This window comes from Nicotiana tabacum, chromosome 1, assembly GCF_000715075.1.
Source record: "Nicotiana tabacum cultivar K326 chromosome 1, ASM71507v2, whole genome shotgun sequence".
Lineage (NCBI taxonomy): Eukaryota > Viridiplantae > Streptophyta > Magnoliopsida > Solanales > Solanaceae > Nicotiana > Nicotiana tabacum.
Genome location: NC_134080.1, coordinates 164,920,444 through 164,933,693, shown reverse-complemented (window position 1 = coordinate 164,933,693; position 13,250 = coordinate 164,920,444). Strand labels below are relative to the sequence as shown.

The window sequence follows — 13,250 nt, the reverse complement described above, 5'->3', positions numbered from 1 at the left end:
GACATGGGGAAGATTAGATAGGGACTCTGAGGTCTGCGGAAGCGGAAAATATACCTTGAAGTCTCTACAACTATCTCGCCTCACTGATAATGCGGCTGATAAGCGGTACCTGGATCTGTACATGAAAAATATGTGTAGGAAAGGGTATGAGTACACCACAACGGTACCCATTACGTGCCAAGTCTAACCTCAGTTGAGTAGTGACGAGGCCAGTTCAAGGCCCTACTGGTATATATATAATAAAACAAAATAAAATGAAATACTGCAGTAATATAAAGAATTAAAATTATACAGGAACGAAATCATAGAAGTCAACAGCTTAGTACACATAGATAACAATAGGGGATCTCCCAAGATACCATCTCATAGTCCCAAACGTAAATATGCAAGGGGATCTCCCAGAATACCGTTCTGTAGTCCCAAAGTAAATATGCTGAATAGGGGGATCTCCCGAAATACCATTTCGTAGTCCCAAAGTAAATATACAGTGCAGGGGATCCTAGAATACCGTTCCGTAGTCCCAAAGTAAGTATGCAGTATAACCAACAAAAGTAACAGTTTCAGCATGAAAACCTACAATTGAGGCTAAGTTCAATTCAAGGAAAAGCAGGAATCTCACTAAACATGCTGCACAGAGTTCAGATAGGCAGTTAAGACACGTAGACATGCTATTCTAAACTAAACAGGATAGTTACATATGCTAGTGTAGCTCAAATAAGGAGAAACAGGTTATTACTTAGTGAAAAGCGGAGTTTTAAAACAAATAGCCCGTGTACGTACTCGTCACCTCACGTACACGGTGCTCACATATAAAAACAGTACCAAATCCTAAGAGGAGTTCCCCCACCCCCACAATGTTAGGCAAGCCACTTACCTCAAACCAAGCTCAAATCAAACCATAACAATGCTCTTTCCACGAATATTCGACTCCGAATGGCCCAAATCTAGCCAAAACCAGTTATATAACATAAATATAACTACAAGAAACTAATCTAGCTAAAAAAATCAAAGCTAAAGCAAGAAATTGGAAAATCGCTCAAAAAGCCTCCCCGGGCCCACATCTCGGAATTGGGTAAAAGTCACCAAATATGAACACCCAGTCACTCACGAGTCTAACCATACCAAATTTACTCAAATCCGATACCAAAATCTCGATCAATACCCCAAAATTTGGCCTAAGAACTTTTGTCACTCCCCAAATCACTAATTTAATGATGAAATTAAAGACATAATCATGAGAATTAACCAAAACTAGGTAAGAATCGCTTAACCCAAACCCCCACGCAAGAATCTCTCCAAAAATTGCCTTCTACAGGGCTCGCAATTCAATTTTGTGATATGATCTCAAAACCCTCGATTTTGAACTTTAAATTCTGCCCAGGTGATCCCTTCTTCGCGAACGCGGTCAAAGCCTTGCGTTCGCGAAGCAAAAGTTTCTTCCGTCCTAAAACACTCCTCGCGAACGCGATGCACTGGTCACGAACGCGAAGCTCACCTTGCTTGACCCTACACGAACGCGGGACACACATCGCGAACACGTTGGCTATTTTGCCTGGAACACATCTGACTGTTGACTCTACGTGAACGCGAGGTCCTTATCGCGAATGCATAGCCTTAATGTTCCATACCTTCGCGAACGCAAAAAACAAAACCAGCTGGCCTATCAGATGACTTATGCGAATGCAAGATCTCTCTCGCGAACGCGATGAAGAAATGGGCTGCAACAAAACACCAGAAACTTTGCCAACTCTCAAAGTACAAAAATGATCCGTTAAGCACCCGAAACTCACCCGAGACCCTCGGGACCTCAACCAAACATACCAACCAATCGTAAAACACCATACAAACTTAGTCGAGACCTCAAATCACATCAAACAACGCTAAATTCACGAATCACTCTCCAATTCAAACTTAGAGAACTTGAAACTTTAAATTTCCACAACTGATGTCGAAACCTACCAAGCCACGTCCGATTGATCCCAAATTTTTGCAGACAAGTCATATTCAATCTTACGGACCTACTCCAACTTCCGGAATTAGAATCTAACTCTGATATCAAAAATTCCACTACCGGTCTAAATCTCCAAAATTTCAACTTTCGTCATTTCAAGCCTAAATAAGTTACGGACCTCCAAAACACAATCCGGACACGTCCCTAAGCCTAAATTCACCCAACAGAGCTAACAGAACTACGAAACTCCATTCCGAAGTCGTCTTCACACAGTTCTGACTACGGTACAAATCCTAATACTTAAGCCTCTGCTTAGGGACTAAGTGTTCAAATCACTCCAAAAACCAAAACGAAACCTCCCGGCAAGTCACAATAGCAGAAAAAGATATGAAAGAAGCAGTTAATAGGGGATCGGGGCTATAACTCTCAAACAACCGGTCGGGTCGTTACATTGATAGAGATTGCAAATGCGAAGCATGACCTCGCAATTGCGAGGTCTAAGGCCTGCACCAGAACTGAAGCACACCAGCACTTACCTAAGCCCAAGACTCACTCCATAGCATGTCCGAAACTCACCCGAGCCCTCGGGCCTCCAAACCAAACATGCACACAAGTCCAAAAATATCATACGAGCTTACTCGCGTGATCACATCTCCAAAATAACACCTAGAACTACAAATCGGCTACCAAATCAAATAAAAAATTTAAGAAAATTCATGAACTTCTACATTAACAATTGGACGCCCGAATCACGTCAAACAAACTCTGTTTCTCTCCATATTTGACAGATAAGTGATAAATATAGTAATGGACCTATACCGGACTCTGGAACCAAAATACAGACCCAATATCAACAAAGTCAAACACTAGTCGAACTTTTAGATTCATTAAGCCTTTAAACTTCAATTTTGAAACAAAACATGTTAACTCGAGTTAAGAACCTCCGAATTCTATTCTAGGCATACGCCCAAGTCCTAAATCATGATACGAACCTACTGAGACCGTCAAAATACGGATCCAGGTCTGTTTGCTCAAAACGTTGACCGAAGTCAACTCAAAAGAATTTTTAAGGCAAATTTTTATATTTTATTAATTTTTAACATAAAAACTTTACGGAAAAACACATGGACTACGCACGCAAATGGAGAAAGGCTAAAATGAGGTATTTGAGGCTTCGAAATACGGAATTAGGTTCTAAAACTCTAGATGACCTATATGGTCATCACAGCTACTACGAACCTTCCAATCTTTCATTACGCAGTTAGACAAAAGGGAACATTGGAAGCAAGGTGGAGGAGGTAAGCAGTAGAAAGCAAAGTTGGTATCATATTTTTTTACTCGATATAAATAGTCTTATGTTTCATGAACAGACTTGTAAAAGTACATCGTAAAACTTTGTGTCCTTTGTTTTATATTCTTTTGTTGCACCTTTCTGGAAAAGGGTGGTGGTAGAACATTTGTAGGGATTTAGATAATACTTGAGTTAAAGTTGAAAAAAAGAGTAACTGAAATTTAAGTTAAAAATAGTCTGTAGCAATTAAGTTAAAGTTGTGTTTGAAAATGAAATACATTTAAAAAAAATAGTTTTGAAATGTTAAAGATTTGTGAGTTAAACCCGAAAAAGGAATGATTGAAAGTTAAGATTTTTGTTCCCTTAATATGTAAGTTTTTGTATGTCACAAATAGAAATATAAACTTAAAAGAAGAGCTGTGAATATATCCAACATCATCATGGTTACAATTACCAATATTCTGAAAATAATTTCCTCTATCAATTTTAGTTCCATCAAATTTTAGATTCTCTTTGAATTCTATCAAATTAAGGAGCGAACTAGTTGATCTACGAACAAGTTGGCACGCAAGGGGCAACGGGCAAAGTTGGTCAAAGTTTAATTCAGGAGAGCAGTAGTTGCACATATATAACAAAACTATTATAGCCCTTACCTATTTGAATACTCTGATTTCTCTACTGCAAATTCTGTTACAAATGCACATCAATATTATGCACTAGGGAGTAAAAAGGAGAGAAATAAGTTAGGTCAAGAGTCAATTCTTTTCATGACCATAACCCAAAGACTTATGTATATAGAAACTAAACCTAATTTGTGCAAACATTTACATAGCTATCGACAAGATCAAGAACAAAATAAAATTAGACCATGTAAATGGTCTCTTGCTCAAAGCTACTCCATTGCTTATAGAAGTATCTGATTCTGAAAGAGCTTGATCGTTAAAATTAGGATTTGAACCGTAAAGAGCTTGAATTCCCTTAATATCATCTATTTTCAAATCGACCTTCTTTTCTCTTGGTCTTAAACTAGGGAACATCACTGCTTCTTGAACTGAAGTATGAGCCAGCCCTAACAAATGTCCAATTTCATGTGTAGCTACTGATTCCAAATCAATAGCCTCATCTGATTTCTCTCTATCAAAGTCCACCGCCCATGTCTCCGCCGCATCAAGGTGGAACCTCCCGGTTTCCGGCGAAAATGCATGAGCTAAAACACCAAGAACTCCATCAAATGGCTCTCCATCCCCATGATCACCTTTGTAAAACCCTATTTTGATATCTGCAAATCCATAGTCTTCGCTTTCCGAGAAAGTAACTGGTATTACCTGTTGAGACATAATATTATTAAGTAACTAAAAATATGCTCTTTTACAGATTAATATTTTATATGAGATATACACAGATCTCAACATGGCATAAGAGTAGGCACGAAGTCTAGGTTCAAATTGTAACTCGCTTCTGTGTGGAAACACAAAATTAGGAAGAAAATAAAAATATAAACTGTTAGAAGGAAAAACTGGAACAAAAAACAGTAAACAATAAGAAATATTCCGAGTCCACAATTTTTTTGTGCGCCCTTAAGGAATTTTAACCCCCTCACACGTTGCCAAGGTAATGGATTAAATCCTCCCAGGATAAAACAGAATAAACCTTCCTGCAACAGTGGCAATACAAACTGCAGGATACCAACGAACTCAAAGAACGGAGCAAAATTACACTTATGAATTTGAGAGAGAGAGATTGCGAATTAGGATGCAGTGTATTCAGAAAGAAATAAGTTCTGGAGTATTTTTCGTATTTAGTAAATGGAGCCTTGCCTCAGAATTTATAGGCAATTATCAGAAGAGGTGTTTGGAAAAGGTGCCTTTTCAGAATAATACGCTGCCTGCCGCGGTTCTACTGCGACCGCGGCAGAACCGCGGTCAGAGAGGCTCTCTGAATCTGCCTGCGGCTAGAGAGACCTTCTAAATCTTCAGCAGGATTCTGGCGTATTTTCAGCAGTAATTTGGCATTTAATTAATTATTAAATAATTAAATAAATTTTGTCCAAAAAATAATCTTATCGATCATTTGACAAATCCAAAGCCAAAGCCAAAGCCGAGCCAAGCGAGCGATGACGACGACGGCGCGAGGGTTCATTCTCTTCAAGTCCTTTTAAGAGCTTTAAGAAGTGATTCTATATATAAGCACACAAATGTGGTTGTCCCTCACCAATGAGGGACAAAGTGCAAGACAAAAGTTCACTTCTTCAAATTTTCATTTTCCCTCCATTTTATTTCCCTCCATTTCCAATTCACACTTCTTCTACTTTAAAGCCCAATGGCTTAAAGTCCAACAATCCCCCACATGAATGGGAATGGCTGTATCAAGAAAGATCATAGATGAAAGCTATGTGATTTTGCAAGTAAGGATTAATTGCATCTGGATAAGTAGGTTTCCCTTTGAACTTTCTGTAGTGAACATATGTCGGATATACTCGGTCAATCGGTAGATTTGATATCTTTGAACCGTCGAACTTTAGTGTATACCTAGACAGCCATATGCCACACAACCAACCCTTAACCGTCTTTTGGTTTTCATTGTTGTGTTCGTTTTAGCCATGAACACCGCCTGGTCTCATAAGTGCGTAGATAATTGGCCTTACAGAATTCTCCTTGAAACGGCTTACACTTCACACTTACGTAGGTGATTCCTAAACGTGTAATCCTTTAGATTGACACTATTTGATAGATACCTCATCAAACTTTGGTAATCATTAAAGAACGTGTAAAGTTCTATCCTTGTTACTGAACATTGTCTTCATCACAAGAATGGACCAAAGATTTTGTTTTGACAATGTTGAACCGGTCAATCACAACTTTGTTTGAGCTCCTTGAACCTAGATCTCGGAACATCCAAAATTCTAGGTAGAGTTACCGCCATGTTGACTTGTCCTCGACCATAGTCCCATTCCCTTAGATGATTTCTCAACCCCCTCTCTAGTTAAGCCTTTTGTAAGCGGATCTGCCACATTATCTTTTGATCTTACATAATCAATAGTGATAATTCCACTAGAAAGTAGTTGTCTAACGGTGTTATGTCTTCGTCGTATATGACGAGACTTTCCGTTGTACATAACGCTCTCTGCCCGTCTTATGGAAGCCTCACTATCACAATGTATGCAAATAGGAGCCAAAGGCTTTGGCCAGAACGGAATGTCTTCTAAGAAATTTCAAAGCCATTCAGCTTCTTCACCGGCTTTATCCAAAGCTATAAACTCTGATTCCATTGTAGAACGAGTGATACACGTCTGCTTGGAAGATTTCCAAGATACTGCTCCTCCACCAACAGTAAAAATATATCCACTTGTGGACTTTGTTTCTGTTGAGCCGGTTATCCAATTTGCATCACTATATCCTTCGATAACCGCAGGATATTTATTATAGTGCAAAGCGTAGTCTTGGGTATACTCCAAGTATCCCAGAACTCGTTTCATTGCCACCCAGTGATGTTTGTTGGGATTACTTGTGAATCGACTAAGTTTACTTATTTCACAAGCTATATCAGGTCGTGTACAGTTCATGATGTACATTAAGCTTCCCAACACACGAGCATACTCCAATTGAGACGTACTTTCACCTTTATTCTTTATAAGATGATGGTTTAAGTCATTTTGAGTTCTTGCACTTCTAAATTCCAAGTGTTTGAATTTTTCCAGTACCATTTTCACGTAATGTGACTGAGACAAAGCTAGACCTTGAGGAGTCCTCTGGATTTTAATTCCTAGAATTACATCGGCAACTCCTAAGTCTTTTATATCAAACTTACTAGCAAGCATACGTTTAGTAGCTTGAATGTCGGCAATATCTTTGCTCATTATTAGCATATCATCAACATATAAGAAAACAATGACTATATAATTTGGAACGTTCTTAATGTAAACACATTTATCACATTCTTTAATCTTAAAACCATTTGACAACATTGTTTGGTCAAATTTCGCATGCCATTGCTTAGGTGCTTGTTTTAGTCCATAAAGGGACTTGACAAGTCTACACACCTTCTTTTCTTTTTCCGGAACCACAAACCCTTCAGGTTGGTTTATGTAAATTTCTTCCTCAAGATCACCATTTAAGAATGTTGTTTTACATCCATTTGATGGATTTGAAGACCATACAAGGCGGCTAACGCTATTAGCATCCGAATGGATGTAATTCTTGTTACCGGCGAGTATGTGTCAAAATAGTCAAGACCTTCTCGTTGTCTAAATCTTTTGACAATAAGTCTTGCCTTGTATTTGTCAATAGTACCATCGTCCTTCATTTTTTTTCTTGAAAATCCATTTAGAACCCAACGTTTTGTTACCTGGAGGAAGATCAACCAATTCCCAGGTATGGTTGCTCAATATGGATTCTATTTCACAATTGACAGGTTCTTTCCAAAATTGTGATTCTGAGGAAGACATTGCTTCCTTGAAGGTACGAGGCTCATTTTCTAACAGAAAAGTCAGAAAATCTAGACCAAATGAAGTAGATATCCTTTGACGTTTACTTCTTCTTGGATTTTCTTCATTAGGCATACCATCTGTTATTTCCTCCCGAGGTCGTTTTGACTTTTGGCAGGTCACTTCACTTTCCTTTTTATACGGATAAATAGTTTCAAAGAATTCAGCATTATCTGATTCTATTATCGTATTAATGTGAATCTCAGGATTTTCTGATTTATGAACCAGAAAACGATATGCCTTGCTATTGGTTACATATCCAACAAACACACAATCAACTGTTTTTGGACCTATCTTAACCCTTTTAGGTTTAGGAACTTGTACCTTAGCTAAACACCCCCACACTTTGAAGTATTTCAAGCTAGGCTTCCTTCCTTTCCACATTTCATAAGGAATGGACTGTGTTTTACTATGAGGTACACGGTTGATTATCCGGTTAGCTGTAAGTATAGCTTCCCCCCACAAGTTCTGTGGTAAGCCAGAACTTATTAGCAATGCATTCATCATCTCCTTCAATGTTCGATTCTTTCTCTCCGCAATTCCATTAGATTGTGGAGAGTAAGGAGCAGTTGTTTGGTGAATAATGCCATTTTCCAAACAAATTTCTTCAAAAGGAGATTCAAATTCGCCACCCCTATCACTTCTTATCATTTTGATCTTTTTGTTTAGTTGCGTTTCAACTTCACTCTTGTATTGCTTGAAAGCATCAATTGCCTCATCTTTACTATTAAGTAAATAAACATAGCAGTATCTCGTGCTATCGTCAATAAAAGTAATAAAATACTTTTTCCCACCGCGAGATGGTGTTGACTTCATGTCGCAAATATCTGTATGAATTAAGTCTAAAGGACTTGAATTCCTTTCAACGGACTTATAATGATGCTTAGCATACTTTGATTCCACACATATTTGACATTTGGAATTAATGCAATCAAATTTTGGCAATACTTCTAGATTTATCATCTTCCGCAATGTTTTGAAGTTTACGTGACCTAAACGCGAATGCCATAAAGTGTTTGACTCAAGTAAGTAAGAAGAAACATTCACTTTATTGATAGGAACTGCTATTACATTTAGCTTAAAAAGGCCCTCATTTAGGTAACCTTTTCCTACATATACATCGTTCTTACTAAGTACAACACTATTAGAAACAAAAATACATTTGAATCCATTCTTGACAAGAAGTGAGGTAGACACAAGATTCTTGCGAATTTCTGGAACATGGAGGACTTGGTTTAGAGTCACTATTTTTCCCGACGTCATCTTCAACGCAATCTTGCCAACTCCTTCAATTTTGGCCGTAGATGAATTTCCCATGAAGATTGTCTCGTCGGGTCCTGCGGGGGCATAAGAAGAAAATAACTCCTTGTTAGCACAAACATGGCGGGTGGCTCCAGAATCTATCCACCATTCTTTTGGATTTCCTACCAAGTTGCATTCAGACAACATGGCACATAAGTCCTCCAATTCATCTTCAACCATGTTAGCTTGATTCTTTTTCTTCTTATCATTCTTTGGCACACGACAATCCACGGCCTTATGCCAGATTTTCCACAGTTGTGGAAATTACCCTTGAACTTTTTCTTACTTGGGTAATTCTTTGGTCCAGAAGCCTTCTTCCTCTTCTTATTTTATGGCGCCCCCTCAACAACGTATGCCCCCATTATTGTCGAGTTTCCACGTGACTTCTTTTCAGCATTTTTGTTGTCTTCTTCTATCCTCAAACGAATAATCAAGTCTTCTAGTGTCATCTCCTTCTGCTTGTGTTTAAGATAGTTCTTAAAATCCTTCCACAACAGAGGTAACTTCTCAATGAAAGCAGCAACTTGAAAGGCCTCATTTATGACCATACCTTCAATAACAAATTCATAATTAATAATAAGATAAATCTTATTAATAAAATTATTGATTCGGGTCATACCTTCAGCAAGGAGGTCATGCACAATGACTTGTAATTCTTGGACTTGAGTTTTGACTGACCTAGTGTCAATCATCTTGAAATCCAAAAACCTTGCAGCCATGAACTTCTTAAGTCCGGCATCCTCAGTCTTGTACTTCTTCTCAAGCGCATTCCATAACGCTTTTGAAGTTTCCATGACACTATAGACATTGTACAAGCCATCTTCCAAACATCTCAATATGTAGTTTTTGCACAAGAAATCAGAATGTTTCCATGCTTCAATTACAACAAGTCGTTCATCATCCAGAGTATTTTCAGCCATGACCGGAGGATCCTCCTTGATGAAACATTGCAAACTCAACGTAGTAAGATAGAAGAGCATCTTCATTTGCTAGCGTTTGAAGTCAATACCGGAAAACTTTCCGGGTTTTTCTGCTGGTGCCATAGCATGAGCAGGAGTTGAACGGCTTGACGAGGCAGCAACACTTGTAACAGTAGCACCCGTTCCCGCAACATTTCCCTTAGTTTGGTTTTCATTCGACATGTTTCTGTAGAGTTGGAAACAAAACAAAACTTTGTTAAATCAGTGAAGTTTTGATATCTTCAAACTGAATACCAAACCAAACACACAACACGTAACAATGGTAAAGTTTTTATATACTTCAAACCCGTACGTTTCTTATTCCGGTAAAGTTTTGTTATACTTTAAACCGGACAGAACAATTATTGGAGTAGAAAGCACGAAGGCTTTAGTCTCCAAACCAGTATTTAAAATATAGATAACAGTTTAATATATATGTTTCAACACAGAACCGTTAGATTATAAAATTCCTTAAGCTTGTAACTCACTTCTGTGTGGAAACACAAAATTAGGAAGAAAATAAAAATAAAAACTGTTAGAAGGAAAAACTGGAACAAAAAACAGTAAACAATAAGAAATATTCCGAGTCCACAATTTTCTTATGCGTCCTTAAGGAATTTTAACCCCCTCACACGTTGCCAAGGTAATGGATTAAATCCTCCCAGGATAAAACGGAATAAACCTTCCTGCAACAGTGGCAATACAAACTACAAGATACCAACGAACTCAAAGAACGGAGCAAAATCACACTTACGAATTTGAGAGAGAGAGACTGCGAATAAGGATGCAGTGTATTCAGAAAGAAAGAAGTTCTGGAGTGTTTTTCGTATTTCGAAAATGGAGCTTTGCCTCAAAATTTATAGGCAATTATCAGAAGAGGTGTCTGGAAAAGTTGTCTTTTCAGAAGAATACGCTGCCTGCCGCGGTTCTACCGCGACCGCGACAGAACCGCGGTCAGAGAGGCTCTCTGAATAAATTAATTACGCGGTTCCACAGCGGTCGCGGTAGAACCGCGGCCAGAGAGACCCTCTGAATCTTCAGCAGGATTCTGGCGTATTTTCAGCAGTGATTTGACATTTAATTAATTATTAAATAATTAAATAAATTTTGTCCAAAAAATAATCTTATCGATCGATTTGACAAATCCGAAGCCGAAGCCGAAGCCAAAGCCGAGCCGAGCGAGCGACCACGACAACCGCGCGAGGGTTCATTCTCTTCAACTCCTTTTAAGAGCTTTAAGAAGTGATTCTATATATAAGTACACAAATGTGGTTGTCCCTCACCAATGAGGGACAAAGTGCAAGACAAAAGTTCACTTCTTCAAATTTTTCATTTTTCCTCCATTTTCAATTCACACTTCTTCTACTTTAAAGCTCAATGGCTTAAAGTACAACACAAATCTCATACCTACCAAATTAAACACAAAGGAATATATATTGTCACGTGTAAAAAACATATTAGATCCTCACGTGAGGGGATGTTGAGACGTAACTAAGTAATCTATACATGAGGGCACGGTGTGACATAACATATGAAGCAATCAAAATGTGTTTTCTTTAACTATCTTAGACATGCTCAAAGAACTGTAACATTCTCAAGCGACTAAGTATTTACATTGTTTTATATTATCAAAGTAATTTAATCAGTTATAGTAGGTTATTATACTATTCCATATTAAGTTTGATACATAGAGCTACTTACTGTTGTAAGTCATCTTAACCAAATAATGTAAAAAAAAATTACAATGTGCATAGAAAATAAGCTCATCTTACCGATGCCCAATGGCTAAAAGCACGTCGAAAAGCATCCTTTATCTCCGACTTGCTCAAAGAAGTTATCACATTCTCCGGCGAGAATGCGTACGTTAAAGTTATAGGTATACTTCTTGACCATCTCGGCCGGCCTGAGAAAAATGCGTAATGTCTCTTTGCATGCATGAATTTAGGGGCAGAATCGGATACGCCGCACCTAGGTGAAATAATCTGAGAAACTGTATTTTCATCAAGTTTTCCAGTGACTGAAAGACCTAACTTTTCCTGATATTTAATCAAGGCATGCTCCAAGTGATCATCAAATAAATCAGTAAAATTCAAGTTGTCCATCTTCAAGTACCCGAATCGATGAAAATATTTCTTGAGCTCAGAAATCCCATTGATTTTGTTGCCTCTAGTGGCATCCACAAATTTCCCAAATTCATGCCATGTATAACTTCGAATTTTATGATTATCTGTGGGGTTTATAGTCTTAGTGGAAAAAAATGGTGATGTTCTAGTAGAAAGACACGGAGAGGAGAAGAGAAAGAAGACAAGGAGAAATAAGGAAGAGAAGAAAGACATATTGAATTGTGAGATATGGGTGAAGATGCTTGGTTATAAAGGAAACGACAAATTTGTTATTGTGAAGTGGATGTGCAATTAATTAGTAGTAACAATATTGAATTGTGACGGCCGCGTAATTTCCGTTGATTTGGCAAAGTGTGTTATGATGGAGAAGTTAGGATAAATCTTCCTTCTTGCTTTTCTAGTTGTTTTTATCTTTTTTTTCTTTTTTTAAAGATTTAATTCTGACTACTAAGGATAAGGGGAATTGGTTGGTGAATCACTGTATTTTTCATTCTATTTAAGTTATATACACAAATAAAATTTATTTACAGTTTTACTAAGTTAACAATTAATGTTTATTTTAGAAACTTATCAGTCTTTATTTTAAGATTTAACTTATATATGTTGATGTTATACAGAACTTTAAACTATCAGTCTATTTTGACCTATTATAACACGATAACTACCTTTTTTATGTTACTAATTATACTTATTATGAAATAATGTTACTTGCAGTTTTCCTTTTGGTGATATGATAGTTACTTTATAATTGAACTGGTAGTACAAATATCTTTTAGACTATCGATGCATAAAATTTAGATACTTTCCGAATTGGTAGCTGCTTCCTATGAGCCAAGTTTCACACAACTTACCATTTTTGCTCGTTCTTCTCATTTCCAGTCTGTGTTAAATCGCTGAATAGACTAATTAATTTCTAAAAGTAAATAAATTGAGAGCAATGTTCTAGCAAACTGACTAGTTACTATTTCTAACACATATCATGTTCTTTGTTTCTGAAAATAAAGAATTTGAGGTGTGGACCGTGTCAGAAGCAAGAGAGCTCAGAATTTGGTAAGGTATGGCCACAATAGAGTTACTATTGTGAATGGGTTTGTTTGGTTTTCAAGTAAAAAGAAAGTGGCAAACTGTTAGAACCAAAGTC

The 13,250-nt window shown here is 37.5% G+C and overlaps 1 protein-coding gene across 1 annotated transcript; it reads right to left on the bottom strand.

Annotated features, from left to right (window-relative positions):
• Nucleotides 1–3,886: 3,886 nt before the first annotated feature.
• On the bottom strand, nt 3,887–12,470 carry LOC107760134 (metalloendoproteinase 1-MMP-like). Its single transcript, XM_075254386.1, has 2 exons — nt 11,759–12,470; nt 3,887–4,567 (listed from the first exon to the last, which is right to left on the bottom strand). The coding sequence occupies exons 1-2, from the start codon at nt 12,320–12,322 to the stop codon at nt 4,067–4,069; spliced, it is 1,065 nt and encodes a 354-aa protein (XP_075110487.1). The 5' UTR covers nt 12,323–12,470; the 3' UTR covers nt 3,887–4,066.
• Nucleotides 12,471–13,250: the final 780 nt, after the last annotated feature.

What these genes read in the sequence shown, in the direction of transcription:
- LOC107760134 (XM_075254386.1), bottom strand. Translation starts at nt 12,322, where the DNA reads ATGTCTTTCTTCTCTTCCTTATTTCTCCTTGTCTTCTTTCTCTTCTCC. An exon ending in CTTTTAGCCATTGGGCATCG is followed by an intron (nt 4,568 to 11,758) that starts GTAAGATGAGCT and finishes ATGTCTCAACAG; the next exon opens with GTAATACCAGTTACTTTCTC.